This window comes from Eublepharis macularius, chromosome 8 (genome assembly GCF_028583425.1).
Source record: "Eublepharis macularius isolate TG4126 chromosome 8, MPM_Emac_v1.0, whole genome shotgun sequence".
NCBI lineage: Eukaryota > Metazoa > Chordata > Lepidosauria > Squamata > Eublepharidae > Eublepharis > Eublepharis macularius.
In genome coordinates, this window is record NC_072797.1 from 81,872,937 (window position 1) to 81,887,686 (window position 14,750).

The 14,750-nt window shown below is 45.3% G+C and overlaps 1 protein-coding gene across 1 annotated transcript in view; it reads left to right on the top strand.

Annotated features, from left to right (window-relative positions):
- ADAMTS19 (ADAM metallopeptidase with thrombospondin type 1 motif 19) overlaps nucleotides 1–14,750 on the top strand; it is a 177,015-nt gene that overhangs the window by 81,297 nt on the left and 80,968 nt on the right. Inside the window, exon 8 of the mRNA XM_054987442.1 lies at nucleotides 9,278–9,383. Coding sequence (XP_054843417.1) covers nucleotides 9,278–9,383 — 106 coding nt within the window. The remainder of the gene's footprint in view (nucleotides 1–9,277; nucleotides 9,384–14,750) is intronic.

Below are 14,750 nucleotides of genomic sequence, written 5' to 3' on the forward strand. Positions count from 1 at the left end.
GGTATAAAATATTAAAATACAGCATTGTCCTGCATGGGTGGTGGAAGGTCTTCAGTGGTATGGCCGCTGAGAGGACAGCCTAGCCCCCACCAAATGCCTGGTGGAACATCTCCGTCTTGCAGGCCCGGCGGAAAGATAACAAATCCTTCCGGGCCCTAGTTTCCTCAGACAGAGAGTTCCACCAGGTCGGAGCCAGAACTGAGAAGGCCCTGGCTCTGGTAGAGGCCAGGTGGACCTCCCTGGGGCCAGGGACCATCAGGAAGTTCTTAGTAGCTGATTGAAGCAACCTCCAGGGAACATATGGGGAGAGGCGGTCCAGAAGGTATGCTGGGCCCACTCCACATAGGGCTTTATAGGTCAACACCAAAACCTTGAACCGGACCCGGTACTCAACCGGTAACCAGTGCAGCTGACGGAGGATAGGTGTTATATGAGCCATGATTGGTGCTCTGGCAACCACCCGTGCAGCTGCATTCTGAACCAGCTGCAGTTTCCGGATCAAGCCCAAGGGAAGCCCTGCGTAGAGTGAGTTGCAGTAGTCTAATCTGGAGGTGACCGTTGCCTGGATCACTGTTGTAAGGTCATGGGTTGATAGGTAGGGGACAAGTTGTCGAGCCTGTCTTGAATAGAAGAAAGAGGATCTAACAACCGCTGCGACCTGTGCCTCCATAGACAAGGAAGCATCCAGGACCACCCCCAGGCTCCTCACTCTCGACACCGGCATGAGTGGCGCTCCGTTGAGAGCAGGGAGCTGGAGTCCTGCACCCATGGACCCTAGACCCACATGCAGGACCTCCATCTTCAAGGGATTCAATCTCAGCCGACTCTGCTTCAACCATCCAGTCACAGCTCCGAAGGCACGTTCCAGGACATCTGGGGCAGAGCCAGGCCAGCTCTTTGCCACTTCGTACCCACTCACAATTACTTCAAATTTGGTAACAGCTTATATCTACAGGTTAATGGCACAACCATGGGCACACGCATGGCACCACAATATGCTAACATATTCATGGCAGACTTGGAGCAATTCTTCCTCAGCTCCCATCCACTGAAGCCACTATACTTAAGATTCTTGGATGACATCTTCATCATTTGGACCCATGGGAAGGAAGCCCTTGAGAGATTTCATCAGGACTTCAATAACTTTCACCCTACTATCAACCTGAGCCTGGACCACTCTACACAACAGGTACACTTCCTGGACACCACTGTACAACTACATAATGGTCGGATAAATACCACCTTATACTGGAAACCACAGACTGATACTCATATCTACATGCCTCCAGCTACCACCCTAAACATACCACTCGGTCAATTGTCTACAGCCATGCCTTACGTTACAATCATATCTGCTCCAATTCTCTTGATCGGGACTCCCACTTAAGAGATTTACAACAAGCATTTTTGGGACTACAGTACCCACCAAATGAAGTGAGGAAACAAATCGACAGGGCCAGACTAGTACCCAGAAACAGCCTGCTCCAGGACAAACCTAAAGGAACTAACAACAGAACACCACTGGTTGTAACCTGTAGTTCCCAGCTCAAACCCATCCAACATATCATCAGTGATCTACAACCCATCCTGGAAAATGATGCCTCTCTCTCAGAAGCCCTGGGTGCAAGACCTCTCCTTGCCTACAGACAGCCCCCCAACCTGAAATGACTTCTCACTTACAATCATGAATCGGCTAGCAGAGTCACCAGCACAGGTACCAGGCCCTGCAACAGACCCAGATGCCAGCTCTGCCCTTATATCTACCCAGGAAATACAATTACAGGACCCAGTGGTGTCAACTACACTGTCTCTGGCTCTTACAACTGCTCATCGTCCAATGTGATATATGCCCTCATGTGCCAACAATGTCCATCTGCTCTGTACATTGAACAAACCAGCCAACCTCTGTGCAAAAGAATAAATGGGCACAAATCTGACATTAAAAGTGGCAGCATCCAGAAACCAGTGGGAGAACACTTCAATCTACCAGGACATTCCGTCAAGGACTTAAAGGTCACTGTAGTTCAACAGAAACCTTTCAAAAACAAAATCCAATGGGAAGCTGCTGAATTGGAATTCATATGTAAATTTGACTCAGTCAAGCTGGGATTGAATAGAGACTATGAATGGTTATCTCATTATCAGAAGTAACTGACTTCCTTAACAGAAGCAAACTGATCTCCGTATCAGAAGCTAGTGTTTGCATCTACTCTGCCCTCCCCTCTCCACCGATATATCTGACCGGTTTCTTCTTGCCCTCCATGCATCTGACAAAGAGAACTGTGATTCTCGAAAGCTTATGCTACAATAAAGTTGGTTAGTCTTAAAGGTGCTACTGGACTCTTTTTGATTTTGCTATTACAGACTAACACGGCTAACTCCTCTGCATCTGGGAGGTTTATGTATAGGATGAGCTAATGAGACCAGGAAAGAAGGAGGTTAGAGTAGGATACTTATTGGAGTGTATTGGAGAGAGTAAGAAATTGGGGTAATTATCTGTGTACTAAGGGATAACTGTGAGAATAAAAGTGTATGAGGGGGTGGGGTGGAATTCTTTTGTGAATGTGAGAATGCAGTGGCTGCATGTTAAATGTATGATAGAACTGACCATCCAAGTGAGTCTGCTTTGTATGAATTATTTCCTAGGATTAATAGATTTATCTTGCCGTTAGGTTCGGTTATTTACTTTCTGTTTGTTTTGCTTTGTGTGTTACACAATTGATGCCTGGACTGTATATGTTTGTTTGTATTGGTGTCATATGTATATAACTTGTGTATATACTTTGGGAGTAGGAAACTTCTTGGTATATGCTATAATATCTTCAGTGAATTTACCACCAGTACCAGATTTTATTTTTCTTTTCAAGGGCTAGTAATCTTATAACATCACTAGGTCCTGCCTCATGAGTCTCATGTTTGAGGATGCAGAATATTTGACAACCCTATTAATGCCAAAACTAAGCTATGTAATGTATGAACTAATAGTAAAGAAGATTGTTTCCTTGAGTTTATGCTGAAGTCCTTTCTCATTTGTACATATTTGGGATGGAAGTGGACAGAAAGTGTAGATTCATTGTTGTGTCTTCTGTGGAGTTCCACATTGGAACTGTGTATACACAGACCAGTTGCGGCTGTATCAAAGCTCCAAAAGGCGCGAGACGCTCACCCAGCCTTTTCACACGCTTTTTCAGAGGGTGTGGCTATAAAAAGCAGAGCAATCAGATCTCTTCCTCAGTTCTTCTTTAGCTGCCGCTGAAGAAGGGTGTGCTTTGAGCTCCTGTTTAACTCCAAGCAGAAAGAAGAAGAAAGAAGAAGAAGATATGACTTCAAAGGCACTCTTCAAGAAGTGCCTCAGGTGCAGTTCCAAGATGGCCCAATCCGATGGGCACAACAAATGCCTCATGTGCCTTGGTGAGGCATACGACACTTTCAGATGTGGTGTCTGTAAGCAGTTCACACCTAAGGCCCAGCATGAAAGGGCATCATGCCTGAAGGCAGCTCTTTGGGAATCAGCCCTGAAGGGTGTCTCCAATTCTAAAGTCACAGCACCCAGAACAGGCCTCCTCTGTACCTCCCATTTCAGCTTTAAGTGCAATAATATGAACTGGTCAGTTCCTCCTACTTCGGCTCCAAGCACCGATAATATGAACCAGTTGGTTCCTTCTAAAGATTCTGGCCCACTTTGGTTTTTCTACTGAGCCACCATTGAAAAAAGCCAAGCTGAAGTCAAGGCATGTTGATAAGCACCCAGCTCCAATACCACAGAAGAAGAAACGATCCTCAGCTTTGGCTCCATCCACCTCAGTGGCATCCAGTCCACCTGCGGTTCTGAGAATTCTTTTGCCAACTCTTAGGCATAGTTTGGCTTCAGTTCCTGCCATTCTAGGTGGTGAAATGCCAGACTTCCTTGAATTAGGAATGGCTTTATCTCCATTACCACCTTCCCCAGTGTGACCTGCACAGAAGGAAGTGGCTTCTTTGGCTCTCTCTGATACCAAGAGTTGTCTAGAGGTCGTCAGGAGTCATAGACGTCCATGATTTTCATACCTCTATGAGTCTCCCTACCATTACTACACCTATGGCATTGAGGGATCTCCGGGCCTCTACCCGCCACTTCACTGTTATCTGTGGGAGGATCCCAACTACTACCCTACTGGGCCTCATCCTTCAGTCATGAAGACAAAACCAGTCTTGGTTCTTCCAATGGTTCCAGAGGATTCTGAGACTGCGGAACCAGCACTTGATCATCCAGCACACTCCAACAGGTTCCGACTTTGGTTCCGACGTGGCATCCAAGCCATCCTCTCCCGAATGTATAACAGAGGACTCTACTGTGTCTCCTACTGAAGACCTTCACCTCTATTCTGAACAGTTGGTCAGGATGGCAAGGTCATTGGAGATTAAAGTGAATTGCTCTACTCCGACCTCAGATCCAGTCTCTGAGGTAATGGGTCCGGTGACTCTGGCATCTGTGCCAATGACTTCAAAGAAGTTAGACCTTTACAAAACCAAACAAGATGGGCTGGGTTCTTATTCAACCATCCTCCGGCTAATTCCATAGTCATGGAAACCCTCCAAAGCAAAGGTCTTCCAAGGGTTGCTGGCCATTCTGCCCCCACAGATAAAGAGGGCAGGAAACTGGATTTTTTAGGGAGAAAGGTTTGTGCCTCAAAGACCCCCAACTTCCATATTGGCAACTATGAGGTCATTATGGCCAGGTACCAGGTCTCATCCCTGATGAGAAACAATGCCTCACAACAATACTGCAGGGAGAAGATCTTAGGCTTTCTAAGCAACAGATCCTGTGAGACACATTGAGGATTGCTTTGCACAAACTACATCAGCCATCATTATACGGACGCACGCATGGTTCCGAACAACTGCATTGGCTCCTCATCATAGATTATGGGTTGAAGATCTATCCTTTGAGGGCAATGATTTTTTCTCATCTACTACAGATAATGCATTAAAAAAGATAATGGATGATAAAGTGATGCTAGGTACCTAGGGAATACCCTGGTCATACCATATAAGTACCGGTTCCCTCCCAGGCCTTATCCCCACTACAATCCCAGATACAATCGACCCAATATCCCATCTCAACCAACCCAATATTTCCATCAACTAGCAACACACTACTTCCATGTTTCCATCTAACCAGCCTTGACAGAGGTACTTCTGCCATAAGTTGAAAGATGGTTCCAATTCCCCAGGGAGCAGTTGGGCCACTGAGCAAAGTTCTTGATGCCAGGACGTCTTCTCCCTCCCTGTCGGTCAATCTCTGCCCCTACCTGCATCAGAAAAGATCACCCAGGAGCTCTGGGCACTGTCGATAGTCTGTGAAGGTTACTCCCTAGAGTTCAGGACTGTTCCTCCCCAGTTGAACCCTATTCAGCCTCAAACACTGTTGGTAAAGGAAGTACAAAGCTTGTTGCTGAAACAAGCGACAGAACTGGTTCTGAACCATGGTTCTGAAGGGGTTTATTCACACTACTTTATGATGGACAAAGGTCAAGGGGCTCTCGCTCCATCTTAGATCTCCATTTTTTGAACAAATTTATTGTTCCAAAAAAGTTCAGCATATTATCATTAAAGGATGTTTTACCCCTCCTAGAGAATGACTGTTGGTTCGTTGCTGTTGATTTGAAAGACACTTACTTTCATGTGCCAATAAATGTTCATTAGAGAAAATATCTCCATTTTTAATGCAGTTCCAAAAGGTTCCATTACAAGGTCCTTCCTTTTGGCCTTTCCTCTGCCTTTCGGGTTCTCCAAGGTGCTGGCAGTAGTGGTTGGTCACCTCAGGGGAAAAGATTGCACCACGTTCCCTTTCTGGACAACTGACTTATTGTGGGCCAGTCCAGGGAGTCCATTTCCCATCACACTTCCTTAGTCCTGTCGACCCTCCACCAGTTGAGTCTATAGGTCAACTTGGAGAAGTCTTCCTTGGTTCCATAAGAAAGGGTAACATTTGTGGGAGCAGTGTTGGACTCCACACTAGCTCAGGTTTTTCCCACCAGAGAATGAATAACCCAGTTCCTAGCCACTCTAAACAGGGTGCATTCTTGCAGGCATCAAAACACAAGGCAAATTAAAAAAAACCTGTTAGGTTTCATAGCCTCTCTGACACTGATAGTACCATTCGCCAGGCTCTGGCCATTACAAAATTGTTTCGTTTAGATATTCCATCCACACTACGAGAACCTGTACAAGCTGTTCTTGGTTCTGAGGATTATACACAGATCCTTGACCTGGTGGAACAATGAACATAACCTAATGGTAGGGACCTCATTCAGTTTCAAAATCATTCACCTTTCCATCTATACAGATGCTTCTCTGACAGGTAGAGGGGCTTATTCTGGAATCAATCAGGTGCAGGGTTTTGGGTCTCGGCATGAGTCCAAGCTGCATATCAACCTTCTGGAACTAAGGGGTATTTGGTTTGCTTTGAAAGCTTTCCTTCACTTTGTCAGGGGCAAGAATGTCCCAGTATGCATGGACAACACAACTGCCATGCATTATTTGAACAAGCAGGGGGGCATGGTCTCTCTGTCCCTCTCCCGAGAGTCCTCCTTGATTTGGCAATGGGCAATCCAACATCTGGGCTCCCTCTCAGTCATCTACATTGCTGAAGAGGACAACACTCTGGCAGATGCCTTGAGTTGGTCTAGGGACCAGAATTACGAATGGTCCGTTCACATAGATTTCTTACAACTCATATTCCTACAGTGGGGATTTCCCAGCGTAGACTTCTTTGCTACTTCAGTCAACAAGAGGTGCCCCCAATACTGCTCTCAAGCAGGCAAGGAAAAGTCATCCCTAGAGATGCTTTTCAAATATCTTAGTCAGGAAGTCTACTGTATGCCTTCCTCTCATGACCTTGACACTAATCAAAATGAGTGTCAGCCCCTTATTGGCCAATCAGCCCCTTATTGGCCAAGACAGATTTCATTCTCCACCCTGTCCAGAATGCCACAAGGTAGGAGACATTGGTTCCCGCTGTCACCAATCCTTCTCCAGGATGACGTGGTCCTTCACCATGATTTAGGCACACTGAAGCTGACAGCTTGGCTTGTGTCCCCTCTGGAGTAGAATTCTCTTCCTCAGTCAGAAACATACTTTTACAAGCTAGAAAACCTTCCACTCAGAAGTCGTATTCTGGCAATTTCTCCATTTGGGCTTTTGAATAGGGCTTGGTTCCTTCATTGGCATCCCTGCCATCTGTCTTAGACTATCTGGTTCTGTTAAAAGACCAAAGACTCTCTAATTCCTCAGTGAAGGTTCATCTGGTGGCCATCTCAGCCTATCACGAAGGAGTGAAAAGTAAGTCCCTCTTTTCCCAACCTGAATGCAAACCCTTCCTTAAAGGGTTAGATAACATTTACCCTCCAGTTTCCAAGCCCAGTTCCCAGTGGAGCCTGTCTTTGGTTTTGACAATCCTCATGCATAAGCCTTTTGAGCCTCTAGCTACCTGTCCTCTCAAATTTCTGACAGCCATAACAGCCTTTTTAGTGGCCATAACATCAGCTAGGACGGTGAGTGAATTACAAGCCCTGAGGTATGATCCACCTTTCCTCAGGATGTTTGCGGACAACGTGGTTTTCCGCCCAAGCCTCCAGTTTCTGTCCAAGGTAGTCTCTACTTTTCACCTCAATCAAGACATTACACTACCTGTGTTTTCCCCCTTGTCCTCCACAGAGGCCAACAGACTGCTGCACACACTGGACATAAAACATGCACTGTGTTTCTATCTGGATAGGACTAAAGGCGAAAGGACCCTAACCTCTTTATCTCCTTCAGAAGACCTAAGAAGGGACAGAAAGTCACTGCTCAGACCATCTCAGATTGGTTGCTGTGGCTCATCAAGGAGTGTTATAAACATTCTAAACAGCCTTGCCCTCTGGACATCAGGGCACATTCTACAAGAGCCCAATTGACCTCATCAGCATTTAACTTGAGCATTCCACTAGTGGATTTATGTAAAGCGGCCACCTGGTTGATGCTGTCCAACTTTATTAGGCATTATACCATTGACGTAGACTTCAGAAGGGACGCTGCAGTCAGCAAAGCAGTCTTGAAGAGTCTCTTTAGATGAAGAGCAACATGCCCACCTCCTGGGTAAGTTAGCTTGCTAATCTCCCATGTGGGACTGTACAGAAGACATGACGATGATGAAAACAGGGTTGCACCTACGTGTAACTGTTGTTCATTGAGTGTTCTGTGCAGGCACACATCTGTCCCTCTTTTCCCGCTGTGTACTCTTTAATATGCTATTTTCTCCTTTTTGATGGGTGGCTTAGTAAACTGAGGGAGGGATCTGCTTGCCTCACCTTTTATAGCCATGCCCACTGAAAAACGTGTGAAAAGGCCAGGCAAACATCTTGTGCCTTTTGGAGCTTTGATACATCTGCGGCTGGCCTATACATGCGCAGTTCCCATGTGTGCCTGCACAGAAGACACTTGATGAACAACAGTTACACATAGGTGCAACCTTGTTTTCTAAGCCAGCAAGATGTCAAGAACCTCTCTCTGTGTATATAATAAGCAGTTGAATAAATGTGTGATTTCATAACTAGATTATTGCATTTTATATAGCAATTAATTTGGGGGCTAAATTCTACTCCAGAATTTTTATTTTACAAAGTTTGACAGTATGGTTTGGGGGTTCAGTAAGTTTGACAGCTTTGTGAATAATCACAGTGCTTATCTATAAACAAACCAGACTTTTTACTCTGTTGTTCATTTAAAAAACCCCTTTTTGTGTATAAAAATCTTGATCTCTGAAATGCACTTCACTGCATCAGATGAAGTGGGTTCAAGCACATAAAAGCTTAGGCGTCAATAAATTTGTTATTCTTTAAGATTCCAGATAACTCTTCTTTTGTATTACATATTCAAGTGTGAATCCTACCTGCAAGTAGCATGCTTGCAGGTTTACTACTTACAGGTAAGGTTGCCAATTTCCAACTTGGGGCCTGTAGAACTCTTGAAATTACAATTAATCTCCAGACTACAGGTGTCAGTTTCCCTGGAGAAAATGGCTGCTTTGGAGTGTGGACTCTATGGCATTATATCCTGCTGAGGTCCCTTTTGAAATCCTCTCCTCCCCAGCCACCCCCTCCCCCAATCTCTAGAAATTTCTCAACCTGGAGTAGGCAGCTCTGCTTGCAAGAACTTGCTGGATCTGCCATTATAGAACATTTAGTACTGAAAAACATAGAAATGATTAATGGTAATATAACATACGATGATTAATTGTGTTGGTTGTGTTTCCTAGGCATAGCATATTTGAATGGGATGTGCAGTGAGAAAAGAAAGTGTATCATTGCAGAGGACAATGGATTGAATCTTGCATTTACCATTGCCCACGAGATGGGTCACAAGTAAGTAGACAACACAAATAATAACTTATTTTGGCATCCATCAATCCTAAGAGTAGATTTAACCTTAAGACTCAGTTGTTTGAATAACTATATAGAGTGCTTGGCTAAATTATTTTGCTAGAACTGAAACTAGCAAATACATGAAGGAGTCAGAAGTATTGGGATATATTTGGTTAATTCGTATATAGTTAGTGATACCTTTATGGTAACACAGCAGAATTATTTAGGCAAAAGCATTTAAAATTCCAAACGTGCATTAATTAGTCTTCAGACAAAACCATATAAAGATAGTTTTATTGAAGTAGATTCCTTCCATAGCAATATCTTGGAGAAGAAGGAAAGATCCTAATCTAAAGAGTTACATTCCCTAAATCTAAACCTCGGCCTGAGATAGGTGGCAAGGCTGAGATGTGAGTCTGTGGATAAGGCCTTCATGGCGGAGCATGGAGGGGTTACATCCTTCTCCTTCCAAGACCATGAGGCAAGAGAGAGATATCTTCCAAGAGGCAAAGAGACAAGAAGGAGGAGTCAGGAGGCATTCCCACCTTAGACAAGAGAGTAGCAGCTTGCTAGACTTACACATAAATACAGAGATACATGCAGCACCCCCCAATGTCCAAGGCATGCTAAGTTGCCTATTCCAACAGGAAGGCCTGGAAAAGGGTCTTTGAAAGGGAATGGGGAGGGGAAATTCCCTAAAAGTTTCTGGGTTTTGATTTTTTTGTTTTTACAGGCATTGACTACGGGTGTGCTAAAAAAAAATTCAGTTGATCTGAATCCAGTTTTTAGGAATACAATAAATAAATAAATAAATCTGGAATCCCTGGAATCCAGTTCATCTTCTCTAATCCAGTTAGAGAACCCTCCTGAATCTATCCAGCTGTTATTCCCAATGGGGAAAACCAACCCTGGGGCTAGGGGACGTTTTTCACGGAAATTCCTCTAAATTTTCTGGGAACCTACTCCTTTCTGTCCACTGAAGACCCCCAAAGTTTCAGGAAGATTGGGTCCAGGGTCCAATTCTATGGGCCCATAAACAAGGGGTTCCCAGCCACAGCCTACATTGTTTCCTATGGGGAAAAGATTTCCAAGGCTTTCCAGGCAAAGGGAAACCTTAAACAAAGGCCAAAAATGATTCCCAAATGCAAGTCTTGCTCCCAATGCAAGCTGAACCAACAAAGCCCAATAGAACCAAAATAGTGAAAGGGATTCAAACCAGAGAACCCCAATGTCAAACCAAAGAATTCTCCCAAACTGAAGCAAGGGGGTGGTGAGGCTTGCCAAAGCCATGAAGTTTAAAAAGTGTCTGCTAATGGCTTGAAGTACATTTTTGGAGCTCAGGCAGAGGTGCGGGGCAGCATGGGAATCCACTCTTTCTACAGCCTCCTGTCCCCCACCCTGTCCATTGTAGCACAGAGCTTGCCTCCATTCTGCAAAATCCTGAAAATATTGGTCAGTATCCTACCGCTCTATGCAAAAGTTATAATTCTTCTGCTTTCCTCTCCAGGGAGTAATAGTTTGCAAGACCTGTGTGGATGAACAGCCCCATGGGTTGGAGGGTGCTAGAGTGAGAGGGGGACAAGAAGTTGAAATTGCTCTGTTTTGTTGTTCTGTGCGTGCTCTACTGAGGGGAGGAGGCAATTTCATCCCCTTTTTACTCTAGCCTATCAACTGTCATGGCTAGTCCTCTGTGTGGACCCAGGATTGATCTTTCTAGAGGTTAGAGGGAGGTGCAGTGATGGAGGGGAATGTGGGAAAGCTCTGTGTGCCTTCCATACAGATGGTAGGATCCAACTACCCACTGTTTTAAAAGCTGTTTTGCATCCAGTGTTTCAGTAGTTAAAATACCCAATCGATCATTGGATAGTAACAGAATGTATAATCTAGTAGCCTTTATCCAATATCCAGTCCTTTAGATAAATTGCTACCCCTTTTATTTTCTGAGTTCTGTAAGATGTGGTAGTGGAGAATGCCCTCAAGTCAAAGCTGACTTATGGTGACCCCTGGGGGATTTTCATGGCAAGAGACTAACAGGCATGGTTTGTTATTGCCTGCCTCTACAGCCTTGGTCTTTGTTGGAGGTCTCTCATCCAATTACTAACTAAGGCTGACCCTGCTTAGCTTCTGAGATCTGATGAGATCAGGCTCACCTGGGCTATCCTGGTCAGGACTTGTAATATATAAATGATTCCTATCCACCTTATTCTTTAGAAACATGATCTAATCCCTTTTATGTACATGTCTGGGAGGAATTGTTTCCCCCTGTGTTTAACAGAGTAATTTCATTGCAATAAGATTATTAAGGCCATTAACATTAACCGATATAATCTACACCATGAAATAATCTTTATATTATCCATATCAAAAAGTTTTGATTCACAGAGAAGAGATCCATCCCCCCTCCCAAACAATTAACACTGCTGTTGACAAGTTCTTCTTTCTTGAACACATGAAGCTCTCTTATGCTCAGTCAGAACATTGGTCTCTCAAGTAGGGATGTGCATGGGTTTCCCACTTCGGGTTACCCGAAGCAGGAAAACATTCCAGAATACCCGAATCCTAAAATGGCAAGCTGCTTCGGGATTCAGGTGTTTAAACCGCTTCGGTATGCTCCGTAACAATTCGGAGCACACTGAAGTGAAAAATCTGGAGGGAGCTTTGTTCTGGCCCAGACAGAAATGTTTGATATCACCTACTACCAGATTTTTTTTTAAAAAAACTAGAAATGCTGGAAAATGAACCTTAATTGTCTGCATGCAAAGCAGATACTGGGTGACCTTGGGATAGGATAACACTGCCCAGAGCTCCTTGGAGGGAAGAGCAAGATAAAAATGTACTAAATAAATAATTTCTACTATGTAGTTAACTTCTGGTTTCTGTTGTTTCTTGATTGTTACTACTTTTTTCGAACACTGAGCTGTTGCAATATTTAACTTGTCGTTCTGGGTCTTTCTCACTTTCTTTTTAAGCCCTTCAGGCTTTCCTTCTTTTTATTCCTCAATCTCTTTCTCCCTCTCCCCTTGGATTTCCCTTCATTTCTTTTTAATCAATTTCTCTTCTTTGAGGAACAAGCTTTTATAATTTTTACAGGAAAAAGTTTTAAAAATCAATCCCCTACCCATGTAAAAGAAAAGGCTTATTAATATGTAGGTTGCCAACTCAGTGCTGGGAATTTCTTGGCAATTTGGGAGTGGATCTGGAGAGGGAACTCAGCAAGGTATAATACCATAGAGTCACCTTCCAAAGCTCCATTTTCTCCTGGGGAACTAATCTCTGTCACCTGGAGATTAGTTGTAAATTCATGAGATCTTAAGGTTCCACATGCAAGCTGGCAACACTATCAATATGGGAACCCACAGAGAAGTTTAAATAACTTGAATGTAATTAAATAAGTCACCAAGAATCCTGGCCAGTCAGCCAATTCTGATCTTGATAGACCGTTAGTCTTGTTTAGTATATGGCTGCTTCATGCATTCATTGTGGTATAAAATGAGGCAGAGGAGTTGAGAGTGACGGCATGGACCAGCTGTTGCCATAAGATTCTTTGGTAAAGCAGAGAGGTGTTTTTTTCTGGTCTTAGAGTCCAGGGAGCTGAGCTGTTGCATGAGAGGAGCAGAAGCCAATCCACTCCTCCTTTAGGCTTACTTTCTTCCTAACAGCTACATCATACTTCCAACAAAAGTACAGATAATACTAACCTTGATGGACCAATGGCTGGAGTCTGAATAAGGTGGCTTCATCTGTTCAGTGTGGTTGCCATGTAATTCTTCTGCATAACAAGGAGGGGAAGTGTTGTGTTTGGCTTTGCCTCCACTGGCAGACATTTTGGGTCTATTTGTGACTGCATGGATGACCATTTGAAGAATATAAGTGTCAAAGGCTTTCTGAATTTACTTGCTTTTACTTCCTTTTCATGAAACGCTGGAAATGTATAAGAAATCCCAGTTTGTAGTTTGGTTTCAATATCTGTAAGGTCTGCATAATGTCCCCAGTAATATCTATCTGCAGGGATTTTTTGAGCTGGAAGGCCCTGGAACGGCATTCCAGCAGCTATTTAAAATTCCCACATGACTGGTGTCATGTGGGTATTTTAAAATGGCCTATTTTGGCCATTTTGGGCTCAGATCAGGCCTAAAACAGCCTGGATTGTGCCGCCTGGTTCCCCCACCCAGCACCAGCCCAATCCTGGCCATTTCAGCCCCGATCCATGACATTTGGGGCACTAAATATGCCCAAACCAGCCCAAAGGGTGCCAAAATGGCCCCTGTCAGGCAGCAACCGAATCCAATCCGCTTTGACCCCAATCTGGGTCATTGAGGCCATTTTGGGCCAAATTAGGGCCCAAAACAGCCTGGATTTGGGCCGAAACAGCCATAATCGGGTCAGTGCCAGGTGGGGGAGGGTTCTTCTGCCTGGCAGTGGCATGATCCAGGCCCTTTTGGCCCCAATCTGGTCCATTTTGGCAATTTTTGGCCCATTTAGGGCCCCAAATGGCCAGGATCGAGGCCGAAATGGCCTGGATTGGGGACAAAATGGCCAGGATTGGGCTGCTGCCCTGTGAAGGAGTGCTCTCCCATGTGGATCAGGCTGTTCCAGGCTGAACTGGGCCATTTTGGGCCCATTTGGGCCCAGTTTGGGCCCCAAATGGCCCAGATCCGGCCACTGCCAGGTGAGGAGTGCTCCCCCGTGGTGGAACAGTCTATTCCAGGCTGAATCAGACCCCCCTATGGAGCACAGGAATGCTCCCGAGGCAGCTATGCCTGTGTGATGACATCACTTCCCAGAAGTAATGCTATCATGCAGTCCCAAAACTGCCCAGATTGGGGCCAGAATGGCCAGGAGCGGGCCTTTGCTGGGTGGGGGAGGTTTCCCCTCCAGCCAGCAGTGGCCTGTTCCACCCCGGTTCACTCTCGATCTGGGCCGTTTGGAGGCCATTCTGGCCATTTGGGGCCCATTTAGGGAAAATTCAGGCCCAATTGAGGCCCAAAATGGGCAGGATCAGGCTCAAAACATCCAGGATCGGGCTGCTGCCCAGTGGGGGAGTGGTCTCCTGTGTGGCAACAGCCCATTCCAGGCTGTTTGGGGCCATTTCTGGCCCATTTCGGCCCAATTTTGGGCCCAGAACGGCCCAGATCGGGCCCTAAATGGCCAGGTTTGGGCTGCTACCCTGCAGGGGAGTGCTCTCCTGTGTGGTAACAGCCTGTTCCAGGCTGATCCGGGCCATTTTAGGCCCATTTCGGCCCAATTTGGGCCCCAAATAGCCCAGATCCGGCCACTGCCAGGTGGGGGAGTGCTCCCCTGTGGCAGAGCAGTCCGTTCCAGGCTGAATCGGACCCCCCCTCCCATGGAGCACAGGAGTGGTTCCGG